This window comes from Mycteria americana, chromosome 9, assembly GCF_035582795.1.
Source record: "Mycteria americana isolate JAX WOST 10 ecotype Jacksonville Zoo and Gardens chromosome 9, USCA_MyAme_1.0, whole genome shotgun sequence".
NCBI lineage: Eukaryota > Metazoa > Chordata > Aves > Ciconiiformes > Ciconiidae > Mycteria > Mycteria americana.
This window is the reverse complement of record NC_134373.1, coordinates 44,105,475-44,132,397: the sequence shown is the minus strand read 5'-3', so window position 1 is coordinate 44,132,397 and position 26,923 is coordinate 44,105,475. Positions and strand designations below refer to the sequence as shown.

The 26,923-nt window shown below is 49.9% G+C and overlaps 1 protein-coding gene and 1 long non-coding RNA gene across 2 annotated transcripts in view; both read left to right on the top strand.

Moving 5' to 3' along the window:
* The first annotated feature begins 375 nt into the window (after nt 1–375).
* The window catches only part of ACVR1C (activin A receptor type 1C), a 38,410-nt gene continuing 11,862 nt past the window's right edge, over nt 376–26,923 (top strand). The window contains exons 1-2 of the mRNA XM_075511942.1: nt 376–397; nt 15,248–15,478. Of these exons, the coding sequence (XP_075368057.1) occupies nt 15,325–15,478 (154 nt within the window). The 5' untranslated portion in view covers nt 376–397; nt 15,248–15,324. The remainder of the gene's footprint in view (nt 398–15,247; nt 15,479–26,923) is intronic.
* LOC142414573 (uncharacterized) lies at nt 22,717–25,033 on the top strand. Its single transcript, XR_012777122.1, has 2 exons — nt 22,717–23,155; nt 24,397–25,033. It is a non-coding gene; the product is annotated as an uncharacterized LOC142414573 (long non-coding RNA).

Below are 26,923 nucleotides of genomic sequence, written 5' to 3'. Positions count from 1 at the left end.
CCGGGCGGGGCGGGAGCAGGGCAGGGCCCGGCAGCGGCGGAGGGGCCGCGTCCCGGGGCGCTGCGGGGGCTGCCGGGCGGGGGGGGGGGGGGCGGCCCCGGCGCCGTCCCCCGGGCCCTGCCCGGGCGGGGAAGGTGAGTGCGGGCGGGCGGAGCCGGGCGGGGCCCCTCCCCGCACCGCTATAGCTGCCGGCGGCGGCGCGGCGCGGGCAGCTGCCGGCGGCGGCGGGGGAGCGCGGCGGCGGGGGACCCCGCGGGGCCGGCGCCCGGCGGCAGCAGCAGCAGCAGCAGGATCCGGCCCCGGCCCCGCCGGCGGTGCGCGGCCATGTGGCGGGCGCCCAGCTCCGCGCTGCGGGTGGCCCTGCCGCTGCTGGGCGCCGCCGTCTCGCTGTGCGCAGGTAGGGCGGGCGGCGGAGCGGGAGCGGGGACGGCACCGGCAGCGGCAGCGGGAGCGCGGCGCGGCGGCGGCATGCGGGGTGCGCGATCGCCGCGGGGCGGGGGCGGGGAGCGGGCCCCTCGCCCGCCGCGCCTCGCACCGGGCCCCCCCCCCCGATCCCCCCCCGCCCCGCCGTGCGCCCGGCACTCCGGCAGCCGTGCCCGCGCCCGGCCGGGGTCAGCGTTGTTTCTCGGGAGGTTAAGGAGCTTAACGCATTTAATTATGGTCAACATGTATATGCAAGAAATAGGTCAGTTGGGATTTACGGGGAATAACCAGCCCGAAGCTGGTTCCAGCCCACGCCGTTTGGGTACCGCGCTCTGAGAAGTTCTTGATCCGTTGGGCGTTATCGCGCCATACTGGCCGGTGTCGCCCCGAGGGTGTTGTAGCGTGCACCCGAGGCTCTGCCCGCCTTGCCTTGGTGCTGAGGGGCAGCTTCTCAGACCGAGCGCTGTCGGTCGGTGCGTCTGCCCATGCCGGGTGTCGTGCGGGGCCGCCCCACGCAGTGCACCCCGTCCCGTCCCGTCACACCGCGGAGGGGACGAAGTTCACAACCCGCTGGAGGGCTTTGGGCAGGGGTGCCAAAGGCGCAGTGTCTAGGTCCTTGCGATACAGGTTCTCCTCTTGTACAGCAGGTGGTATGAGATGTTCATTCTCTTCGGTCTTTCCCTTAAAAATCTCAAATAATGCTCTGTAAACCAGCAGTTATCTTTAAGGTAAAGTAAGACCTGTAAGACCTGCAGAATAGAACATTTTAAAATTTTTTTATTAGGTTGACTCCAATTTACTTTTCTCTCAACATTTTCACTACAGGAGTTTCTTGGCCAGCCCAGTGATGCTCACTATACTCTTGCAGAGAGGTGGTCACAGCCCCAAGCTGCAAGGAAGGACTGTGCCCACTCCCACATCCAAGTGCTCATACAATCCCTTCTTTTGGGAAAGGAGGAGTGACAAAGCTCAGCTGTTGATGTTTGAAGTAGTTCTTATAGCACTATACATCCAGTAAATCTTCGTTACCTTCAAGGGGTGTAAAACCTGATCTATCCGAGCTCTTCTCTTTGTCTATTTTTTTATTGTTTCAGTGTGGAAGTGAAGCACAGAAATAGGCAGCCCTGTGCAACTCTTGTTTTTCCCTGGTATGCTTGAATTGAATTGAAGCATCACCAACGCTGTGGCCATTACCACTTCCCTCTGGAGACCAATACACTAGCAAATCTCATTGGCTTTGATTGTCATTTATATAAATAGTCTTGCATTGCTTTGTTCTCTTAAGTTGCAATAGTATTGTCCTCTGTTTTTCTTACCCTGTTAGTTACCTTTTCAGAGTCTGGATCAGGTATGGTCTGGGTGCGTATGGCCCAGGATGGGCAGATACCCTCTTTGCCCTTACAGCTCGTTAGAGGGGGCACCAAGGGGAGTTACACGTGCCTAGAAAGGGTCTTCAGGTCTTGAGCAGCGGTTGCTGTTGAGTGTCAAGCGATTAGCTGTGCATCTGCTTGATCAACTCTACATCTGCTCGTACTCCACTGCAAACGTGTCTGATCAAGGTACACGACTAAGCATGCTCTAGTGAACTCCCCCCCCGCCCCCCATTCTCTCTCATGCAAGTTTGAAGATGCTGTCCTGGGCAATGGAGGTGTCCTGAGGAACTTCTGTTGTGCCCCAGTATTCAGGAATATTTATAGGATTAAGAGGAAAAGTATCTTGCTACTGATGTGGCAAACGGTCCTGCTGCTTTCTATCTGCTTACCTCGCGTGGGCTTCTCAAAATTGCATCTCCCCCGGCTCCTACCACCGTTGTTCTCCATCGCCTCCGTTGTGTTGTATCAAATGCTTTGCGTGCTCTCTTATACTCTTCTCAGCATTATTTGGGGGGAAGTAAAGAGTACTCGGCATGCTGTAGGGTTTCTAAATAAACAGGAGTTGAGGGTGTGGACTGCAGTAAGGAAACGTGTCACTGTACGTGGTGGCATGTGAGCCTCTCGTAGTGCTCAGCACTGAATTGTCTCATTTTGTATTTCTTAAGAGAGCCTTTAGACAAATTCTAAGTTTGTGAGGGTTTGTTTCCTGCTTAATGCATTTTAATCCTTTGTTTCCCACTTAAATGCATTTTAATCATCCAAAAAGCAAGCCACAAAAACCATAAGCTATCCCTGATGCGTGGCAAAGATGCCTGTATGTCCCGTAAAACAGGTAGGTGTGAAATGGATCTTCACCGTAACTGTGGGAGTGCCGTTAGTCTGTGTAGCTGAAAGCAGAGTGGAGAGCACACACGTGAGCAACTACTGCTTACAGCCAGGTATAATATAAACTTACTGTTTAAAAATGAGAAGCAAAATAGATTGCTAGTGAAAACTGCTACATAAATGCATGAAAATGGCATAAAATTGGATTCTTGCTACATGAGTAGTACTGTATTCAAACAACTTTGTCGTCTTGTCTTTTCCATACTGTAAAACATCCTTGTATTGAGATATAAACAGTCCCTGAAAATGTCCTGTGAATCTTAAGTCTGAATTTTTCGGACACTCCATTTATTTCACTGTTTCCTATAGAATGTAAACTTGGAATAAAAGTCCGAGGTACATAACATGCACAGCGATGGCTGTTGCCTGCACACAAAGCTGTGAACCAGCCACTGCACATCCGTGTAAGTGTGTGTTGCCGACAGGTCCAGAGAGCCACGTTCTGCAAAACCCATCTTTGTTCCAGCTTAATACTTTGGTTTGCTTAGTCCTTATTAACTGGTAATATTGAAAAGCCTACATGTTGTCAAGCACCAAAATTAGCATGTCCTTAGAAAGAAGTACCGCAATAGCAAAGCAGTTTTACTTCACTAAACAATTTAATTCACTGCTATGTGACAAATTATCAGTATGATGCTACTTCTCATTTCTGTGGGTCACTGAAGCTCTGTTTCCTAGCTTTTAGTAAAAGCTTTAATAATAAAAAAAGCTTTAATGAAACAGCGTGGATGAGAACTATAAGCACTTAATGGCCTCACTCCGTGAGCTACCAGGGTGTCTGCGAATAATTCACAAGATAAAAGACTATATGTGGGGTGAGCGGGTGTAATTTGATTCTGCTTTTTTGGAGTAGGCTCTAGATCCAGTCGCTTGCAAATTATTATTCTGAGCTTTAATCTGGCCAGGATATTTTGTCACTTGTGAGGAGCGCTGCTGGAACGAGAGCAGTACGGTTGTCCTCCACGCGCGCTGCGGTGCAGCGCAGCCGTCCCTCTCTCAGGACGGGAGTGAACTATGGGACGTGCCCGTCGATTCAGCTGGGTTTGTGTTGGAGCGTCTGCTGAAGTCTGGCTTGAGTTCTGGGTTATGGCATTGAGATGTCAGAGCCTTCAGCAAAAATCCCTAGAAAAAGGGGTCCCGGACATCATGCTGAAGCCCCTCAGGACTGGAGTCTTACCGCATTTTTCTCTCTATCAGGTGCTGGGAGGGGGGGGGGGGCTTGGGCTTTTTTCCATGGTCATTTTTATAGGCTAGAAATTCAGCTTCTGCCTGGCTGTGAAGATTCAGATAGCTTAGTAATTAATGGGACCATGACATGAAAGTGTTGAGCAGTGAGCAGACGATAGGGAAGAAATACTTAGCTAATAACTCCATCCCAGTTCAGAAATGCAATTTCCTCTCTTTACCTCAAGTGCTGTTAGGCTCTGAATTATCCTGGATTGTCTCTAGCTGTCATGCAGAGAACAAAGTCCTAATTGAAGGCCAAGTTGGATGCCTAAATTCAGATGCTGTGAGTACCTGTTGAGGGGGAGGAATACCTGTTGTGGGGATACCCCCACCCCCAACAATTTTGGACACGTGTAGATGAATCTGGGCATGTGCACGTCGCTCTGATGGAGGCTGGCAGGTTTTGTCGCTTTAGCACGCGTCCTGTCCTGTCCTGTCCCGAGGGCTTTCAGTGACGCTGTAATCCCGGTGTCCCCCCAGGTGCGAGAATTCTTCCATTGCCGTAGTGCTGGAGTGATGGATGTAACCCTGGCTGTGCTTCTGCCCGTGCCAGCCTTCATGCAGAGGCGACCAATCTTTCACCGCTGGGGTAGCCTCAGGAATGCTTTTTTCCAGAATAAATGGCCTTTGCAAGTTAAGTTTTTCTTACAGAAGAGAATAGTTCAGTTGGAAGGGACCTACAATGATCACCCAGGCCAACTGCCAGTATGCAGCTGGCGTTTTATCTTTCTGTTCTTGGTTCATCTTAAGCTTGGTGGTGGCAACAATAAATAAAGTATATTAAAAAGTCGATGTTTTCTTGGTTTCGTGTTTACCAGGGAGCTAATTCTAGGTAACCAGAGCCATGTTTGCAGAACTCTCGTCCCCCTCGCTTCTCCAGCAGTATATGTTTTCAGTCTGACGTACAGTGGGGCAAAACCAGTGACACTTAAGTAAAAGGGGACATTTCTGGTTGCCGAGTGCTGTTTTCAAATACTTTGCTCTTCTTAATACAGTAACTCTAAACCATTCAAATTTTCATCTTCAAAGTAAAATTTCATTCTTCAGTAGTACCTACTTTTTGTGAAAAAGGCTGTGTTTAACTAGAGGGGAACTGTGTGGCAATAGAAAAGACTTGATTTCCTGGATGTAAAATACCTTGTCAAACTGTTTTCAAGTGTTGACTATCTTCAGTTTTCAGAGAATCATGGAATCATAGAATCGTTTAGGATGGAAAAGGCCTTTAACATCATCGAGTCCAACCGTTAACCCACCACTGCCAAGCCCACCACTACACCATGTCCCTACACACCACATCCAAACGGCTTTTAAATACCTCCAGGGACAAGGACTCCACCACTTCCCTGGGCAGCCCCTTCCAATGCTTGACAACCCTTTCAGTGAAGAAAAATTTCCTAATATCCAGTCTAAACCTCCCCTGGCGCAACTTGAGGCCATTTCCTCTTGTCCTATCACTTGTTACCTGGGAGAAGAGACCGACCCCACCTCTCTACACCCTCCTTTCAGGCAGTTGTAGAGAGCGATGAGGTCTCCCCTCAGCCTCCTTTTCTCCAGGCTGAACAGCCCCAGGTCCCTCAGCCGCTCCCCATCAGCCTTGTGCTCCAGACCCTTCCCCAGCTTTGTTGCCCTTCTCTGGACACGCTCCAGCCCCTCAATGTCTTTCTTGTAGTGAGGGGCCCAAAACTGAACACAGCATTCGAGGTGCGGCCTCACCAGTGCCGAGTACAGGGGCACGATCACTGCCCTAGTCCTGCTGGCCACGCTATTGCTGATACAAGCCAGGATGCCGTTGGCCTTCTTGGCCACCTGGACACACTGCTGGCTCATATTCAGCCGGCTGTCGACCAACACCCCCAGGTCCTTTTCCGCCAAGCAGCTTTCCAGCCACTCTTCCCCAAGCCTGTAGTGTTGCATGGGGTTGCTGTGGCCCAAGTGCAGGACCTTGCACTTGGCCTTGTTGAACCTCATACAACTGGCCCCAGCCCATCGATCCAGCCTGTCCAGGTCCCTCTGCAGAGCCTTCCTACCCTCAAGCAGACCAACACTCCCGCCCATCCTAGTGTCACCTGCAAACTGACTGAGGGTGCACTCGATCCCCTCGTCCAGATCATTGATAAAGACGTTAAACAGAACTGGTCCCAGTACTGAGCCCTGGGGAACACCACTGGTGACTGGCCACCAACTGGATTTAACTCCATTCACCACCACTCTTTGGGTCCACTCTTTTTTATGCAAGCCATTTCAGACTTGGGGTCAGTAAATGCTGTCAGCACCGTGTTATCGCAGCCGCCTCCCCGTAGAATTTGTACCCTCGTCCCTATGCTGGATCCTCCGTCAGCGCCTTGTAGACTGAGACCAGCAGGTTCTTCCTCAGCTTTGTGTGTATGCTGTATTTTACAAAATTCTTGCTTGCGTAGTGTTTTGCTGCATAGCTTACCTTTCATAAAACCTAACTTTTCAAAGGATACCTCTCCTATTTGAAGCTAATGAGAAATTAGCAAATGTCCTTTGACAGCTTATTCCAACAGAAATAATTTCACCAGGTTTTGTTGCCCTTTCCCCGCTCAGTTAATTTAGATGCCTGGCCTCAGTTTCTGTCTGCTGTTGTTTTGTTACAGTTGCTGAGCTTTTCTAGAACAGGGATTTTGAGTACCCAGTATCCTGCCTGTAAAATTAAGATTACTTGTTCTACAAGTTAATAAAATCACTTCCCATACATATTTTTAAGAGATGAAAGCATTGGAACTATTTAATGTCTCTTGTTCTAAGACATTTTCTTCAGTTCTGGAATAATTACTTTTCCTCTCTTCTCTACAGCTCTCTAGTTTTTGCCTAGTTTGGTATCAGTCCTTTTTGCAGTGTCTATATAGTGAGCTTTTAATCTGCTATTACTCCTCCTATTTTTTTTCCAGAGGCCTCTCCAGAGAGGGAACTTATCTGTATTTTTCATAGTAGTCCAAAAATCAAATGTTTTTTAAAACCTGTCATTGCTCAAGATTCTGGTTTCATCTTCTGAAGAAATGAAGAAACGACAGCGACACGCTATCCCTTCCATGAACGTGGCTGACCGTAGGAGACAGATCCCTCTTTGCCCGTGCGAACGGGCGCAGTGCTCTGGGAGGGAATACACGTTTCCTGCCGCACGTAAAGACTTGCGGAGTTTCAGTCGATACTTGCAAGTGAATTCTTCTCCCCTCCTGGCTTGGCCGCGCTCGTGGGTGTGTGCGGGAGCAGAAGGGTGGTCTCAGCAGCCCCGACCGCCGCTGCTGCTCCACCAGAAGCTCGAGGAAGGAGGGGGACACGATGCAAGTTCAGAAGGCGCTTTCTGAACTCCTGTCTGAACTCTCCCAGCTCTCGGCAGCTTGCGGGTTAAGGGCTCTCAGTCAGAAGATGTATTTGTGTCGTCGCATAGCGGTTTCTATAAATCTCTAGTGCATAAAGGTGGATTTATCCAACGATTTTTTGAATACTCTAATGCCTTGGCAGCAGTATCAACACCTAACGCTGCTGGGGAAGGTGGCAAGGCAGCAGGATAAAGAGGAGTGCTTCCTCTTGCTTATTGTGAATTTGCTGTCACTAACGTCTGTGCTGCCCGAGAGCTTTTGGGTTAATGGGAAACGGTGAGTAGCTGATCCATTCGTCTTCTCAATATATAAAACTTTCATATCTCCCCAAAGTTGCCTTTGACGTGAAAGAGCCCATTTTCTTAATCTATGTCCAGTCCCCCTTGCCATCTGTCCCGTAACTCTTTCCCCTCTCCTGTGCCCTTTTGAAGTGGGTGATGGGAAGCAATCCCAAATGGCAGGACGGGCTTGGATCTCCTCCTGGTTTCTCCTGACGCCCCCCTCCGTGAGCTGAGCCGATGTTCTCCAGAGCTCCCCAGAAGGGCACAGCCATCCCTGTTCCGAGCGGTGACAGCTAACATGGGCTGGTTACTGCACCTGCACAGCTGAAGTTGTTTTTTCTCCTGAATGATTTTACTCTCCTCTGGCTTTTGATCCCTCAGCATGGTGAGATTCCTTCGCGATGCTCTGAAGTCGGTTGTACTTTTTCTATCCTCAGCAAACCTTATTCCTTTATTATCGGTTCCCCTTTCCAGCTCACTGGAGCACACGAGACACGTTTCTGTACGACCCCGCAGATAACAGCCTCTCACTGTGAAAGCTGACCGTTTCCCTCTACCTTGTCCCTCGGCTGCTACCAGACAAAGGGGCTGACCTCGGGTTAAGACTGGAACAGCTCTGCCTCGTGGCAGCGAAGTTTCTTTGCCCGTGGTCCGTTACCAGCAGTCGTGCGGACTCGGTCAGAGAACGCCTGCCGAGGGACTGTGCCAGCTCCGCACGGCCCTGCGGCACCTCTACCAGCGCCTGCTCCCGTCTTTGTGCCAGCTCCGTCACGAGCAACAGAGCAGACAACGGGAAACCGCCGGTCTGTAGTTTTAGGGTCTCCTCTGAGCCCTTTTTACCACAGTGAAGCTTTTGCCACCTGGCACCCTCCCGAGAGCGAGGCGGTTGGGTCGGCCGGTGGGTCAGGTCCAGGCACGCGTCCTGCAGCGCTGTGACCCCTGCCCACGCGAAGGTGGCCTGGAGGGCAGCTGTGTCCTCGCACTGGGGTCTGTGCCGGGGCAGGGGACGCAGGCAATGTGGAGAGCAAATGCTCACATGAGCCCCAGATCGCTTAATTTGGGAATAAAGTGCAAGCGTATCTAGAAGTGCACAATACAGAGTGTCGGTACGGGTTGAGGATGGAAACGTTCTGGATGTTCAGCCTTCCTTCCCATCATGAGTAAAGACAACTGATCGCTGTAAGGCCACTTAGATACTTGCTTTCCAATTTAATTTTGAAACGCTCTACTGCCCTGTAGTCACAAAAAGAAACTGCTAACTATTGTGGGTAGTGCTGGGTTATGACTTAATGGAAGATTAATGCCTTGTTAATCTGTATAGTAAAAAGTCCGTGTTGAAATGTGGAACATTGTGTGGTTCATAAGAGATAGCAAGCCTGGGCTTTTTTTTCCTTGGTTTTTAGTATATGCTTTTAGTCCCACACTGTTAGACAGCTTATGCCCATTATATGCTCAATTCTTTCCGTTTAACTTTTGAGGTTGCACTATGTCTATCCGCTTGTTTTAATTGTTAGCTGCTTTCATTAAGCTGGTGTCTAAACTCACATTCTTCCATCTGTTGTTCACATGAAGTATCATTCTTGTTCCTTAGTTAGCTAGTGATTCATGTATTTGAAGCTGACACGTGAGGAAAAGCTGATGGAAGTATATTAAAAAAAAAAATCTTCTGTTGTGCATCTTTGTGTTGATTTGTTGTGAATCGGATGCTAGTTCAGTTCTTCCTGCTACGTAAGTTAATTGCAGAGCGTGTTTGCCTCTACTGTGTGTTTTCTTACGGTTGCATTGAAAACTAAAAAGAAAAAAAGGTTGCTTTTTATGTACGTCATGTCAGTTATTTTCTGCTCTGAAGAGCAAGTCATTCTGTCCTTGATTCATAGTGGGTCTCATCCAAGAAATTGGTATATAGTCTCAACTCCTATTGCAGTAACAGCAGGAAAAAAATCCTTGAAAACTACTTATGTCTTAAAAATGCTAAAAGCAGGGAGCACCTGTTCCTGGTGGTCTCTGCATCTAAAAGTTGCTTTCCTTGTGTGCCTGACAATTTGTGAATCGACTTCCCAGTCACCTCGGCTGGCTGTTAGTTTCTCCTGTTGCTCGCTTGGGTCTTGCCAAGTGCCACGCTTCTCTTTGGGAGACGAGGGGCTGCACAGCTCTGTCGCACAACGGGTCTCTGTAACGGCTGTCCCTGCTGAAGGGGCCCCCGGTGCCCTCTCCTGCTCTGCCCTGCGCCCTGCCTCGGCTGTGCAGCCGGTCACGGCAGGCAACGTGCTCGTCATCCTTACGGGGGTGCAGCCTCTGCGGGGGGCACGGTGCTTTGGGGAGGCTGAGGACAAATTTGTTAATGGCTGGAGAATTACATGCTCAGAGAACTGTAACCGCTGGTAGCCAAGTTTGGATGCCTCACATAGCTCTCTCAGGCCGTATTTCAGTTGTTCACTTTCTCCCAATTTCTCAACCAGAGAATGCAACGTTTTAAGGGAAATGTTGTTGTGCTTGAGTAAATAAAGGAGTCACGTTCGTTACTGGATTAAAGAGTGCCTTATTTTGAAACTTTGGGAGCACATTTTCCTCCTGCCACTTTGATCCTTTTCCCTTTAACTCCTTCACAATCACCTTATTCCACTTCTCTGGCTTCCACGGTGGTGGAAGTCCCAACTTACCCCTTGCCTGTGGGGGTATCGCCGGTACCGTTGCCAGGACCATCCCTGGGAACGGAGCTGGAGAAATGTGGTACGCTTTCCCCAGGCGGGGAGTAAGCATTACTTGCTGCATGTAGGAGCTTGCAGAATTTCAGTCAATATTTGCAAATTCTTCCTTTTCCTTCGTGCCATGGAATGGCTGCTTGGGAGGGGAGGCATGGTTCAAAGGTGGCGTTGGCTTGAGCACTGCGAGAGACGTTCGCCGTCATGCTGTTATCCCTCTGGTCTGGAAATGGGGGGGAACATCTTGCCAGCTTCTGTGGGACAGCAGTGGAGTCAAATTAGAGCAGAAACTGTGCAGATGTGTAACGGGAAGGCTTGAAATACGTTGCTAGGTTGTAGAACTGGATATGGACAATTTTTTCCATAAAAAGGAAAAGATAATAGAGGAAGTTGTTGTGAATAAACTGGAGCAGCACTGGGACACATCTAGTGGATCAACACGGGTAAGTCGCAAATTCTGGCGAGTCCCGTGTCCCCGAGGTTGTCAGTGGGGATGGCGGTTCGGGCTCGGCAGAGTTCGAGTGGTTGTTCGAGCGTCTGCGAGGAGCTACGCGCAAGGCGCGGTACGGGGCTGCCGTGCTGGGGGAGAGCTGGGAGCTGAGGGGCTTCGTCGCCTGCCCCGTTCAGCGGGACCGGGAGCAGGAAAGTGACTCCAGGAAAGCCCCCAGGAAGGGGCTCCACGCCATGGAACTTCCCAAGGGCGTGCTCAGAAGGGCCCAGGCTCCTCTTCTCCTGGTTCCGCTGAGGTGAGGCAGCCAAAATAGCACGGGTGCAGGACAGTTGTACTTTTATGGTTATATTTTAAGATAATCTTTCTGCTCTTTTAGCAAAGGATTCTTGATGTACATAAATGCTCTTGGAAACAAGGTCAAGTATTTGTATCTGTTTTGAGTTTTCTATCCTTTTTTCTGTGTGAGAAATTAGCCAGGAGCACAGGCGGATAGCTGGGGAACCTTGGGCTTCTCTTTTTGTAGAATTATATTTAAAAGTGGTCTATGTGAATCTTCTGGGAAGAGAGAGTCTCGTCTTGCCCACAACTCAAACTCTGATCTTGTCTTTGAATAGGTTTAGCTGCGCTGTTTTTCTGGGTTTCTTTTTCTTGCGTAAGAGCTTGAAATTTGGCAGCATTTAACCTTGGGTGAGTGATGGCAGCAGACACAACGCTAGGAAAATCTGAAATATGAGGCTGAAAGGGGAGGGAGTGCGGATTCCACCTCTCGGTAGGACCCCTTTGAATCTTGTTAGCAGCGGAGATGCGTGAAGTCTTCATCCTTGCCGACCAGCGCGTTGCTCTCGTGGTGTTGTCCATTTGACTTTCGCCACGCGTCGCCTAACAGCCCAAATTTGTTCCAGCCCAGAGAGTCTTGGTTTAGGAAGACTTGGCTGGAGCAGCTGATCTCAGATGCAGGCTAGCGCAGGGCTGTCGGAAGTAACGGAGAGCAGAGAAACCTCTGCCCAGTGCTGCCAGCACAGTGCTTCCCCTGCCCCGGCACCGGCCGCTGCCGCCGAGCCCAGAAAGGACGAAGCCTCGGCCGCGAGATGGGGGAAGAGTCTGATGGAGCCGGGACTGCGAGGCTGCGGGGGCTAATGCTGCAGCTGGCAACCCCATAGGAAAGACAGCGGGACCAAGAGCAGGGGAGTAGAGCAGGAACTGGGAGAGGGTGAAGGAGGAGAGGTGTGGACTGGGAGGCTGTGCCGGCGAGGCTTTGGGAGCTGGCACGGTATAAGGAGTGAGCGTGAGCCGCCTTGGGAGAGCAGAGGTGGTCAGGGGATGCAGCGGCGGGGAGCGGTGGGCACTCCTGGGGAGAGCTCCTGGATGAGGCGGGGTGGGCGTCAGGAGCTGCCTAGGGATGAGGGGACGGGAACTGGGACAGGGTGGGTGTCAGGAGCTGCCTAGGGATGAGGGGACGGGAACTGGGACAGGGTGGGCGTCAGGACCGGAATGGGGCGGCTGAAAGGAGCTGGGTGAAGCACAGGCTGAAGGCTTTGTACCCACTGGGGCAGTGGTTCTCAGCTTTTTTTGAAGGAATGATTAAAAAAGGCAACAGTTCAAGTGTGGTAGGACAAACATACATTTAAAAGTTTTTTAGTATGTAATGTTTTTGGGTGTGGACAAGTTTTTCTTCATGTGCTCTTCTGCCTCTTCCAAACGGAACACATTGTTCCCGTCAGAAGTTTGTGTGTTTGTCTCATATGACTTCTGTGAGCTCAGTATTTCCGAAGGAGAAGAGGGAATGCTTGTCGAGCCGTCTTGGTCTCCAGGACTTTCTAGTCTCCAGTGGGCATGAAAATTCTCTGGAAGTACTGAGTTCAACATGCTCCTTTCCCTGCTCCTCCCGGCTTGTCATCTGGTGGCTGAATGCTTTCGCTTTCAGAAGCAGTAATAATGTGGTTGGGTTGTATTGAGAATTTTGACCCAAAATTTTTTAATTTTTGTTCTTCTTTGCATAATAGCTTCTCGCGAAAGAGCTCTGTGGGGAACAAGGCTGATTTTCATAGGTCTGTGAACTTGCAGTCGTGGGAAGTAGATTGGACGAGCCAGTTTCGAGGAACATGTTCAGAACTAATAGGAAAAATGGGGTTAGAATCGTTCTGTCAGTGATGTAGAAAGACAAAAGGACATCCAGCAAAGTAAAATGGTCTCTGAATACAACAGCAGAAAATGCCGATCTTCGGTGGTGGCACCCCTTGCTTTCCCTGCCAAGTGAGGCGGCTGTCGGACGTGTCTGCCAGCACGGCCTCCAGCCAGCTCGGGGTACAGAGAGGCTCAAGGTGGTGCGAGGCCCCTTTCATTCTGGAAAGAAGTGACTGTCTTAGCTCGGTCGAAGTGAGGTTACAGAGCCCAAGAGGCTCCTCTGCCATCCTTTCTCACCCTGTGTCACGGTGCTCAGAGGAATACCCGGGGTTCAGGACTTGCAGTGGTAGTTTTGATCAGCTCCTCTCTCAAGCGATCTGCAAAACACCAGAATATGGATAAAACTGTCAGTTATCTACTGTGGATAACGTCATAGAGACCATTTCCCATTTTATTTTTAGATCATGAGAAGGGGGAGAAAAAACAGCATCATGATGTGTCTGAAACACTGAAGATGCTTGCGACAGTCTTATATTCATTTCCTCCAGTAATGCTTTTATTTTGCAGTATTGGTGATGATGTGTCTGTTTTTCTTCTGCTAGACCTCTTATTTGTTTAGATCTGATGAGTCTTGCTCCTGGCATCTCTTCTAGGACTACGGTAATGTCTTTAAGGAAGAGATTCACCTGTTCTGTTGCTGGGTGATTGATTGCGCTCGCTCCCCACACCGAGAGAAAGCTGAAGCAGACAGACAGTGATATGGTTCCTAGCGTACCCTGCATCCAGGATAAACACGGACATATGGTGCCAAGGAAGTTTGTTGCGGGCCTGAGCTGAAGATAAACACTACAAGCTGTTACTTCAGAAGGGTAGCACAGGATGAAGGTTGTTGTAAAGAAAACAAGTAGTGTCACAGAAACAGAAATCAGATTTGCGCTGACGTCTGTCAGGACTTCTCCGCTCCTCCGGAGGCTCTTGAGATGAGTCCCCGCTGCTCCTGCCACGTGGCGAGTGCTGCCGCAGCCGTCGGTCATCACACCTTCCTCTTCAGCCATGGGTGTGGGACACCTCCCCCGCCCCTCTTCCCGAAGAAACAGAATGGATTTATGGATAAAATAACTTTTTTTTTATACCCTAGCTCCCATAAGTAGAGCAGTGTTCAGTCTTGCAGAGTTAGAACTGACCTGGGAAGGTGTGCAGAATGCATTTTGGGGAGCCTGTGGTGGGATAAGAACTGTTTAAGACAAAAGTTGAGGAGATCAAGTCTCTGTACTCTAAAATGAGGGGTTTTTTACAGAAACAATCATGTAAAGTGCAGTTAAGGAAGTGTTTCCCGTAGAAATTGCTTTCAGCCCAAGGTTAAGATGTCTTCGTTATTGTATCACTGCTAATATGGGCTCCTAAACTTGGCATGAAGCAAGCAAAAATTGTTTGTTATGAAGCAGGTGAAGAAAAAAAGGAAGGCAAAAAAATTTATTGTTGGCATCTGGTGTTTCACTGAGATGATGTGGCTTTGGTTTCCTTCTCTCTTCCAAGGAAGAGTCAACAGAGCCTGAAAAATGTAGTTGTTACTAAATGTGTTTCTATTTGATTTGGTAAAACATGAAGATATGGTTAAAAACATGCAAAGCTTAGAAGTCATCAGACTTTGCACCAAAAGAAACTGGGCACCTGTTTGTGTGCCTGAAAAAGGTGGATCATCTCGGAAGACATGGGGAGGAGAAGTCCGCAGTTACTGCCCATGCCTGTCTGTGGGGCGTAGGGCGGTGCGTGCCGGGACTCTGCAACTCTGATTCCTCAGACTCGTTGCTCTAACCCCGTCGGCTCCGGCAAGGCGTGCGTATGGCTGGCGTGGGGCGGGGGGCTGGCACAGGTGAGGGGTGGCCGTGTTTCGGGAAGTCAGCACAGCTACCTAAACGGTGGCTGTTGATACTGTTTAAAATTCAGTACGTAATGACCGTAGCTGTGTCTAAATATACCTCTTGAAATGGAGCACGTGCCCGTGTGTTTGTCCTGAGCGTTGTCTGAGGTGTGAGTCTGTGGGAGCTGAGAACGTAAACATGAGCCTCTGTCTCCCCACCGAGGCAAAAGGCAGCTTCCACAGAAATTTCTTCTTGGGGTGGTCAGTCTTCACCACGCGAGACAGATTCTACACGCTTCCCTGTGACCAAGGATCATCTGGTTTAAAAACTCGCCATCTGTGGGTGCTGGGGACCTGTGCTGTCGGGGCCTCCCGGGACAGGCTTCCTCCTGCAGCCCAGGAGCCCGTGCACCGGCACAGGCGACAGCCCTGGCACGGGGCCTGCGCTGGAGCTCCCGTGGGGTGCTCGTGGTGAACCGGCTGGCCTCGGCCAACCGGCAGGACAAGCTGGCGTGGCGGCCGTGGGGTTCTGTCTTCCCGGGATCTTCTCACGAAAGCTGGAAACCTCTTTTTCAGGTCTGAAGTGCGTGTGCCAGCTGTGCGAGCACACCAACTTCACCTGCCAGACGGAGGGTGCCTGCTGGGCTTCGGTCATGCTGACCAACGGGCGGGAGGAGGTGATCAAGTCCTGCGTCTCCCTCCCGGAGCTGAACGCACAGGTCTTCTGCCACAGTTCCAAGAACATCACAAAGACCGAGTGCTGCTACACCGACTTCTGCAACAACATCACGCTCCGCCTGCCTGTCGGTAAGTGCCGTCCGAGTGCAAACCGCTGCTCACCTGCTCGTGTGGCAGCCTGAGAGCGCAGAAGTACCGTGCCGAGGACGTGACCATGAGAGCCAGCTAATGGGGATTTTAAAGGCTGTCTGTAAAACGGTAGCCATTTTTTTTCCCCAACTTGTTTCAGACGGGAAAACCTAAACTGCAACTCTGTTTGGGGAAAAGTGAATTTCTTGCATCTCCTAAAGATATTCCAAATGCTCTCTGTGATATCCCACGAGGCATTAACCGTGAAGATGAAAGGAAGTGTCTGAAGGAAGCAGACTTGTAACCTCACAGATTTTATGGGCTGGAATATCTTGAGGGAGTTTGTGATTTGAATTGGCATTAGTCTAGATGTTAGGAAGATGATATCTGATGTACTGGGGACTTTATGGATCAGCAGTGTATAGCAGCTATGGATTAGTCATTGCGAGGAGCTGAGAGCTGTTAACTGGTGCATCACAAGGAAATAATAAAGACCTCGCACTGGCTGAAGTTTTACAGTGTCAAACACCTCTGCACACAATTTAAAAGACCTGCTTTAGATGGCTCAGGTAAGAATTCAGACTAGAGAGGTTTGGAAAGAAGGCGGTCAGTTGTGGGTGCTGACTGTGAACTGTCTATGGGAAACGCACCCCCGTGTTTTCGAACAGACAAGTGTCTGGGTTGGTGGTGAGGTTTGACCCGTGACGCAGCATCTCCTGGCGTGTGAGGAGCCGCTCTCCTTGCTGTCCTTGGCCAGTCTGTGTCACCGAGTGCTGCGTCTTTGTGATCGGCATTGGTGAGCAATTACTGCGGCTCATGTTGGCGCGCCCGTGCATTAGAAGCAAGGGGTTTGCAGGGTCTCCGTTGTGGGCAGGAAGGCAGATGTGTCCTCCGTTGATACGGGTCTGACGGCACGTAGGGTCTTCTGCTGGGGGGCGAGAGGGACAAAGGACACCAAGGCATTGCTGGGGGACGTCTTTGGCTGATGCCGTTTCAGCGATCTCGTTAGTCTGTCTGGAACTTTGGGGTTCTGCAGTTCATTTTAGCAGCTCGTAAGGCAGCTTTTCTTCGGTGTTAGATCGGTATCATTGATTCTTGCCCAGCAGGGACTAGAAAGTGTAAGATTCCTGGTCCCAATTAGAGGGAGGAAAAAAATTTGCACTTCCAGGAGCTCTGTGTATTACACAGCTGGTGCAGTACTTGAGTCTGCCAGACTCAAAATTGTGTAATGAAGTTGATTCAGTGCTTTTTAAAAATAAATATTTATACTATTTTTAGGTTTAATTATTTGGCTCTTCTTTCCAAGATTTGTGTTTAAGCCAGGCTTTTTTGAAAAAGCTGTAAAATATACTACTTTCTCAGATGATACCTTTTTATATACTTACACCCCTGAGAGATGTTACAGGTAGGAAAGATGCAAATGAGTACATCATTTGCAATTATAACTTGCGTTTAAGCGGCTATCATGCAGTACTTAACAGAATTTAAAAGCCTGTTACTGGAAGCACTTGCTACGTCATGTGAGAGGCAGGAGGGCAGACGGAGGGGCAGTTGCTGCGGTAGCCTTGGGGACCGTCGCCTGCTGGTGCGGCCGGGCAGACGCTGGATGCTGCCGGAGGCAGGTCAGCTCCCACCAGCCTCTCTGGAGCAGCCAGCCTGGGTAGCAGCCTGGCAGCTGGGACCCCGGTATCACATCTCACCTGTGGCCTGGGGCAGGAATAAGGATTATTTAAGTATTTTTCTTCCAGTTGACAACAAAAGGGAGATACTAATAGTGGCCATGCTCTAGAAATGTAGAAATAAAATACCATGCTTTTTTTTTTCCCAAGTTGGGATGCTGGAATCTTGGGAGAAAACCGCTATTTATAGAGGAGCGACGGAGGCATGTCTGTCGTCCTAGCGCTTGAACTGGTTGTTGCAAAACCTCTGGTTTCATATTTCAGAACCAGAGAAAATTACTTACTTAATTTTTAGCCTGAGCCCTTTGCTCTAAACATTTGGGGGAATTCATGTGAGTTGAAAACTGAACAGTGCTAACGTTATTTGTTTGCTGTTCTTTTCTGACAGCCCTTCTTCACATAATTCATATTATAGGGAAGCTTCATTTGGGCCCCAGTAACAACAAAGTTTCCGAGGGGCATAGCTGAGTACGTAGGTGAGGGAGCTGGGCTGCGCGAGCCTGGGCTGTCCCGGGCTGCCTCTGCAGCACCTGCGTCCGTCGCGTCCGGCCTCGAGCTGGAGGTGTACCGGCCGTGCCGGCGGTGGGCTCTGTGCAGGGAAAACGGCTTGAATGCCATTGCCTAGGCTGCCTGTGTAGGTGTGTTCCGGTGCTTAGGGAATTGCTGTTTCCAAAGCGAGTTTTTAGGCAACTCCTTGCTCAGCTGGCATTTTTTCTTCTTTCACTTCTGGTCTTACATGGCACTCAGAAATCCAAATCTAGATCTTGGGTTCCTCTCTGACTGAGGGCAAGGAAGTTGAAGTGGAGGCACCACAGCAGGTAACCAGCACGGGAGCTGTCAGCTGGTCCGACAAGGCATGGCGGCAGTTCTAGGTTTAGGAGTTAGTCCGTTATCTTACTGACATTGTAAAAGTTTTTGTTTCCACCACTGAGTATGGGCTGGGCCAGGGTTCGCCGTGCTCGGACCATGCTGGCGCAAGGCCCCAGGTGGGATGGCTCGGCCCAGAGGTCCGTGTGTAATGCCACCTCGTCCTCCGGCACGTCGCTGCGTGCCGTTACACGTCTTGTCTTGCGTTGGTGGGTTGTCCCGTGCCAGCTGTGGTGGGTAACGCAGCCACCGGGTCTGCCTGTTAGTGCCTAACTTAGCACACAGGCTTTCTGGTCTTTAAAATGTACCTGCTTTGTCAAGGTCCTTATTTAAGCCAGCCCGCCTCCCACCACCCTCGCTTTTAAAGAGAGTAATACATGCAGTTTGACGCTTGGTACAGACATCTTGATGTGGACGTGATACCTGGCTGTCTATCTGTCTCTCTCGATTATGCAGATTCGAGTTTAAAAGTAGAGCACGTGGCTATGAAAAGCTTGCCTTCAGGCAGGAGCGAATCTCACGGAGGAGGAGAGGCCTTGAGAAGGCCCCGTGCACGGCCCCGCCGGACGAGGCAGCAGGTTCTGTGGTCGCTGCAGCCGCACCCGGCCGCGGCCACGAGCCTCTCCCTCAGCTCTTCTTCTGCCGACCTGCTTCAGCTCGACTTGCGTGTTAATTACCAAGGGCTTACGTTGTAAATGTCTGAAGAGTGGCTGGAAAACAAGAAAATGAGTTGCAGCACGAGGATCTCTGAGAGCAGGATGCCATTTGTTTGTTTTGGTTGCCCGTGCACGGATTTCTGCAGTAAGACTGTAGATGGCATTGCGTGCCTCAGTCAGCAGCAGAGCTCTTGTTACTGGGCCTTGCGTGAGGGGAGGTTCTTCTTGTTTTGAGTTGGTTTTCTGTGTTGGGTTTTTTTTTTTTTTTTTACAATGTGTGAAAATACACTTTTTCAAGGAGAGATTCAACCTGGATATCTGCTTTTTCTATACTCGTTGTTGGCAGGGATTTCATTGCGGTATTTTGCATTAACAGGTGCTAAGTTTCGAAGTGCAGGATTAGTTTGCAGTAATGAGGGTTCTTCTGTGCTACCCTGACTTTCCTTCCAGGTTTCTGCTCTTTTAACGGGGATGCTTTCTGCCCCAGCGGGTGACTTGAGGTAACCTTCCGCTGTCAGTGGGACATCGTAACAGAAAACGACCTGCATGCCGCTTCCCTGATGGACCTTTCTGCGCGCCTCTCCCTGTATGAGAAATTGCCTCTGTGCACCTCAGCATGTCACTGACTATTTTGAGGAGCTGCTAATAAGATCTAGAGGGCTTCATCCAGTCGTAGACTTGTGTCTCACCGGATTTTCAGGCCGTATTTCAGATCTGGGAGACAGCGCTTGTGTTCTCTGCCCCCGCCCCACTCGTGAGCAGGATTTACCCACTCACGGGCCCGCTCGTAGGTGACAGACCTTCACCTGCCGCCCTGGAGTAGGCTACTGCAGCTTCGTATAGCCCCGTGCCTACATTCGGTTGTGGTGGAGGGTGGTGTGTGGCCCCGGGAAGAGTAAGTACAGGCTGGGGAACGTGTCTCCCATCCCTTCTCCAAAGCAGCAGAGTTGATGTTGGCTTCAGTTACCTCCTTCAGTGGAGGCAGTGGCTCAGCAGCTGCTGAACCGGAGCCTGAAGCTCAGACGCTTTGCATTTGTTACCAGGTCCAGCTAACAGGACTTTCTTGAGCTCTGGTGTCTCTCTCTGCATGTCTGTAGATGTGTGGAGAAAAGTTCGTGCTGCTACTCGGTCTAGCCTCTTGACACCGAAACACCTAGTGACTTCATCTTTACAGGTGCTGAAAATTGAGGTTGGATGGGTGCAGGTGGGTTTGCAAATTTGTCACAGGACTCCTGGCTTTCTGACCAGGCTGCTCTCAGAGGCTGGCTAAAGAAAATGTCAGCCTCTCTGAGAAAAAACATGGGGATGTGTTCAGTGTGTACAGCCACACGTCCGTGAGTTGGTGGGAAACTTCAGCACAGCAAAGAATTCTCTGGTTTTAGGGTTTTTCCTTCAAAAGTACCTCTGTCATTCCAGCAAAAGGCAGGACACAGCAAGAAAGGTCTCCTCTCTGCTCTGTTTTGGATGACCTGGCACAGCAGCATCTCTAGAACTTGAGATAAAAAGCATACGATTTCTGTTCTGTATTTGCATGATGGAAAATGAGTCAGAGGAGAAAGGAGGCCTTATGGAACAAGATTAAGCTAATAGTGGGATTAACAAACTGTATAATAAGTAGTTTCCAGCTCTCTTCTTTATTCCTATTGCCCAAATTGTACAAAGGCACAAATCAGTCGTATCACCTACAGTGGCACACGCTGGGATGAAAGAAAGGGAAATATAATGGAATTCCTAGGGCAAAAATCCCTTGAGTATATACGTGTTGCCAAGAGAGACGAATGGTACCAGTTAGACTAATTGTTGGGCAAGATTCTCGTATTTTGTTGGGGTTTTTTTAATGTTGTCTGTAGGTTTTGCATGAATAAATAATTACTGTTCATTTACCTGTTTGAAAATGTCTGAAGACATTAAGGCCCTTTTAGGAGAATGGTATATGTGGATATGTTAGCATGAAAGAAGTCAGATGCTCCTGTACCAGAAGTTTTATAAGGTACATCTTAATCCAGAAAGCGAGAGAAATCAGCCTTCAACCAATTACTTTCTGAATAAAACCCAGTCTTTGAATGCCAATTGTAAGGGAAATCTCTTTTAATTGTTTACGGCCCTTGAGAGCTTCCCCAGGTGCAGAAAGGCAGAGGTGCGCAGGCTGGGCTGCAGGGTGCGGGGCGGGGCAGGGCTCTGCCTTTCCCGCTCCTTGATTTTGGCATTCCTCCGCTATTGCTGAGCGGGGCGAAAAGGCCTGACTTTGTCTTCCCAGCACAGACTCGGTCCAAGAATAGAGTTAGAAGGAAGGCCCGGACAATGAGCGAAGAAACAAAACACAGTTCTTCTCAATAACTCTCCTAAAATGTTAGTGATGGATAAAACCAGGGAGGATGGGGAACGGAGCAAAAACTGAAGAGGAAGGGAAATATTTTGATATTTATTTTCTCTCTTCTGTGTGGCCGCTTTGATTCCTCTTAACTGACGGTTTCTGAAAGCCACTGCTGGAGTTCAGCAGCCAACATTAACAGTTCGTGCTACTGCTCTGCTGCAAAACGGTAACAGGAATTCATTTAGCTGACTGTTTTCTGTTTTGGATTTTAATGAGAAAGATGAGCTTGCCTGCTGTGGCATGGACAGCCTCGGATGGAGGTCAGGACTCAAAACAAAAGCGGGGAGGAAGGGCTGCTTGTGACCAACTCCCATCTGGACCTAGTGCCCTCCCGCCGTCTAGGGGTGGGCTGAGCCTGGTCGGGGGCTCTGGAGAGGGTGCGATCGCTGGGGCCGGGGCAGGCCAGTATGAGAAGGGCTTCAGTCCAGTAACAGCTGGCCTGAAGGCGCCAGCCTCTGAATTACGGACGTTTTCTTTCTGGCTGTGAGGAGGCTGCCTGTCCGTGGCCCAAAGCACGGGCTGTCAGCGGGAGCTGTAGTGCGCAGAGCTGCCCGGAGGCTGAAAGAGCTGCACGCGATGCGCTGAGCCTGCTTCCCCTCCGTGTCGGTGCGGCCAGCGCTGCGCCGCTGGTGCCGTTCCGGGATAACCCCCGGCTGGACCGATCTCCTGAGGTTCTCCGCGACAAAGCCCTGTGGGCAGAGCTCCAGCCTGTCATGGCTGCTCTGTGGAGGTCTCGTTCTGCAAATACTTCACATACTTTTGTCCATCTGGCTGTCCCCGCTTTGTGTTCTCTGGAGGGATTGGTGAGAACGCTGCCATGCGAAGAGGAGGCAGGGCTGGGGGCAGGAGAGGGGGGAAATAGCAGTTCCGATGATGCATCCGTTCACCTCGTAGCTGTATCCCTGATGGGTTTGCTTGAACTCCTGGATCCTTAAGCAGACCTTTTCCAGCTGATTTCTGAATGTCCTGAAAGGGGTGATGGGGCCTGTAGTCATGGTGAAAGCTGGAGAAACTTAATTTTTACACTCTAGTCCAAGTTGTCTACTTTTGAAATTGTTTAAAAGTATTCTGTATGTCTGACAAGAGCCTCCCATTAGATGCAATATATTTTTTTACTACATTGGAAAGAATACATAATTTTTTTCCCCGAGTAGCTTAGGAACTTAAACATGCATAGTTTAGGGCTTTTAGAAGTCTTAAGGTGCCCATTACATGTCAGAAGCAAGGCAAATGTGTGTGAGAATGTCTTTTCCACTGGAGGGAAAAAAATCCTTTTTTTTTTGTTGCCTAAAAGTACTCTTTTGTTTACACAACTTGGAATATAACTATACCATATTGTGAAATTGCTAAATATTGCCAGATGTGCTATTTTTGTTTCATACATGGCAACATGTCTCCAGCTTCTATTCTTGGTTAGTAAGTCACTGAATAGTACATTCGAAATCAGATTGCAAAATGCTATGACTAATGGTGTTGATTGGATGGGTTTAGGTAGTCATGAGGGATTTTCTTATTTCCCAGAGAGTTTAACATTGCACAACTGCTGTAAACATTGCCACACTTATTTGGTGATGTTGCCTTTAATTACTGTTTGTACCTCGCGTGTCGTGTGTTTTGCACTTGTGCTGTTTGTCACTCCTTCTGCGTGTGGTTTGTGCTGTGGGAAGCCCCGGGGTCCCCAAGGGGCCGCGGCGCGCGGGCCCAGAAAAGGGCATGGCTGCGGTGCTGGCTGCCGGACGCCGTGCTGCGAGGGGTCAGGATTGAAGATGGCCTACAACCAACGGTAAAGCAGAAGTCACAGCGCTGGCACTTCTCAAGTCTCCTGTGCGTGCTCTATGAAGAACCGGAAAGGGTTTGGGTGGTTGCCACCAGCCTTGGTCCGCACTTTGTCTTTGGTGCAGCCGGTAGACTAAAGGATGAAAAGGAGGTTTCCGGCTGACTCCTTCCACGAAACTTCTCTAGACAGTCAGGACCTCTTCATTCCCAGGAACTGACGGAGACTCCGTGCAAACTGGCCTGGACACCTCAGCTTCCAGTCTCACTGCTAACTTGCCTTCTGCACTTGAGCTCTCCCAACTTAGCAGCATCTCGGAGGAGACCTGTAAGCATCACTGAACTTGATTTTATTCTGAACAACTGTCACTGCATAAGTCATAAAGCTGCCGTCTGTTTGTGTTCCTGGTGCTGGGTGTCACCCTCCTGAGCAGGCGTGAGAGAGTCTTTGAGGTTTGCTGCTGCTTCGCTCTGACGTCTCGCTCTGCAGCCCCAGAAAGGCCATGAGTGCCTTTGTCTCTGTGCTCCCTCCTCCATCCTCCTGCGTCAGCCGAGCGTTCTGCTGCTCCTTGCCCAGAGTGTCCAGATGAGCTCGCTGGCCCGCTGTGCTCACTGTGTCCCTGCTAGACCTGCCGCTTTCTCCTGCCTGCCCCGCTGCTTGCCTGGCTCCCAAAACGTCATATGGAGGGAAGTATCTCTGAAAACTGAGTTCTGATGCCGTTCTCTCACAAAGCCCGCACTGCAGTTCTTTAATGATACAAACTGTGCTCATGTACGTTTTCAGTAAAAATGTGTCAGATTGCTTTTCTGTTAACATTCAAGACATTTTTTCTGATAAAAACTGTTTTGTGGCCTTTTTTTTAAAGATGTACTGAGCATTTTTTATGAGCCCCTTAAAATTCTGCTATAAAACCTGTTTTGGCGGTTTACAATGTACAAACAGTGCACTGCAAGTTACAAATTGTCACGTCCCAGAAACCTAAACCACGCTGTTGTCTCACTTAATTCTGCTGGCAATGAACCGAACCCAGATTTGCAGAACGTATGACCAGGTAGTGTAGACATAGCCAGTACAGTAATATGGCTCTAATATTAAAAACCCTTCAAAAATGGGTACTTTCCTTTAGGTTCATCGTGAGTAGGGAGCGTGTCCTGCAATGAAAAGCGTGCTTGTGGAAATGCACATTTCTGCACTCGCCTTGCTCCATGCCTCAATGCCTTGTGCTTGTTGTCATCACCCAGTTCCTCCGTTAGCTGCCAGTCTGAAACCACGGCCTGGGCAGTCTCTGGAAACGCAGGGTGAGATGCAGGGTGAAATGCAGGGTTAAATCAAAGAAATGCTGCTGCAGCGATGTGATGTGCAACTGGTTCAGGAGCAGCTAAGGAAAGCTAAGTGAAGTAATGTATTGTGCCCTTAGCGAACTTGGCTTTTCTCCTATTCAAAGTATCTCGAGAGCTGCTTCCCAGTTTCAGGAGATCCTGGAAAGTTTTATGTACATACATAGGTATGTATATAATTTTAAGATAAAAAGAAAGCCAACAGTAACTTACTCTTTTTTGCCTGTACAGGTGTGCCACCTGTAACATCCAGACTGCAAGGAAACAGGCTTGAAAGTAAAGCAAAAGAGAACAAACCTGGAGATGTTTAAGAAGTTGCTTCTGGAAGGAGAGGTGCTCTGGAATGGAGGGAGCTGTGAAAAAAGAAGGAGGAGAAGGAAGGAGCTGGAAGGACCGGGAGGGGGATACAGGGCAGCAGTGAACGCACGCTGCGAGAAGGGACTGCTGCGACCCGGCAGCGGGCCGCGTGACGATGACGACTCTCCAGCAGAAGACGACATGGGCGTACGGCGAGGCTCGGCACGAGCAGGAGACGCAGGTGAAGGGTGTCCCACCGGGACACTGCTTGCTCTCTGCCTGCCTGTTGGCCTTGGACGTGTGCAGCATCCACAGGCTCTGCGGGTGCTTAAGATCACTGGCTGCTAGGAGCAGATGCTTCCCGGGAGGGCTGCTTGTCGCTGCTGCTCGCAGCTGGGAGAATTGCTGCTCCGGTTCAGGGCACGGAGCTCGTGTGCCAGTCCGTGAAGACGCCCTTCTGAGTCTCCCTCTTCCCACTGGTTCGGTTGTGGCTGTTCAAAGCTTCCTGACTATTTTCCTTTTGACACTGTTTGCACTGGCCTAAAAGCAATAAAGTTTTCTATTTAGTTCATTTCATGTTATGTTGTTTTTCAGCAGTTGGTGGCAAGAGCTGACATTTTATAGTCAGTACCTTGTGCATGTTTGTCTTTAACAGCAACTGCCGATAGGTAATGAATCTGCTGAGATCTGCGGGTGAGGACGTTCGTTTGGGTGATGCTCTAGGAGCGCTGTGGTTTGCGTGCCAAACGCCCGGGGATGACAACTCACCCTGGCGCATCGTACCAGCTACGTTCCCCGCTGCGTAGCGCGGCAGCCCTGCTCTGCAGCCTGCACAAAGCCGGCGCCTCGCCGCTGCCCGCAGCGTCGCAGCCGTGCGGTCCTGCGCGGCAGGAGCAGCTCTGCGGGTTGCAGGGCCCAGCGACAGCTCTGCAGTTCCTGTGACCGAGGGTGCGTACCTACCGCGCTTCACGCCTGCGTCAGGGGAAATCTCTGCCATGCGGAAACATAATTAAGAGCAGCTTAGGAAGCCACGGTGTATCGGTTAGCAAGCAGCAGCTGCAAGGAGGAATCCTGCTTGCAAATAAATCCTCTTACAAATCTACCGGGTAACCCCTTGAGTGTCCTGTTGAAGTCTATTAAAGGAAAAGCCCGTGAGCAAGACCTAGTAACTTTGTTTTCAGAATGGTTTGAATTGTGTGCTGTGAATAGACATGGGGCCTTCTGTTGTTAACGTTTTATTTTCTTTTCTCGCTTAGTTGAAGTGCATAGTGCTGAAATGTAAGGAAGAGAAGAAAAAGGAACAAGTTAACTTTGCACAGCTAACTTTGCTCCTGGCACTTCTGAATGATGGAGCGCATGGCTTGCCGAGGTCCTTTGAAGCAGAAGTACTTCTATTGTGGTATTAACGGGAGGAAAGTAACAGTCAATGCTGAGGGCCATCAGGCTGCTTCTTCAAGTGCTGCTTCAGTTTCTCTCAAAATTCAGACTACAGCGTACACGTTGCTTAGCATTTGCCTAAAGGGAGAGAGGGGCTTTTTGTTTTCTAGAACGGCTAAGGGGCGACTTTGCACGGTGTGGAGTTCATGATTCTCAAATCTTCTGTAGCCTTTAGATCTACTCTTTGGTACTTGTGATTCTGAGTGTTGAGGGGTGTTTTTGGGTCGTGTTTCTGTTTTGTTTTATTTTTGGGTGGGGTGTGTTGGTTGATTGGGGGGATTTAAGCTTATTTATGATTTTGGGGGCATTAAGGGATTTGTGTGTGTGTCCATGTGCAAGTAAATACCTTAATAATTCCTGTAGCTTCCTGTATTCCTGTATCTTCTGGATATGTTTTTTACCCCTATACTTTTAAAATGGAAAATGATGTAGGACAGTCCCATTTCTTGACCCTTGTGAAATACAGCTTCATGAACACAAGTTCTGAAAGTGTTCTTAGAAATCCTTTTAATGCCTCATTTACTAGAACTTTGTATTCCCATAGGCATTAAGTGTTAGGAAATTGTTTTTTCCAAGGATTTGTTTTCAGCAGGGACAGTGTGCCGACAAATTTATACACAAACTTTCAAGCGTGGGAAGGGCACTGCACCCGCTGGTTGCAAAGCCGGTGAGGTGCCTCTGGCTGAACAGAGATTACCTGCGCGCGGAGCTGCCGTCTGTGCTCCTGCGCGACGCGCGAGTCGCTGGCTGTCGGGGTGGTGGTCGTGCTGGCGCAGCCCTGTGCACCAGCCTACGTCTCGGTCGGGCTCCGGCAGCGAGCTTGCTGGTCCCCGCTCTTGATCTTCTGCAGCGGGGAGGCGGGGGCTCAGCTAACTGCAGACAAATGGCACTTTGACAACGCGAACAGGTTAAAAATGTGCACTCTGTAGGGTCCCTGCTGCATTTTTGGAAGGAAACGCTTTGCGAGGAAATGTTCTTCAGGTGTTTGCTGTCTTGAATGGTCCTGAGAGGTGGGGTGGGACCA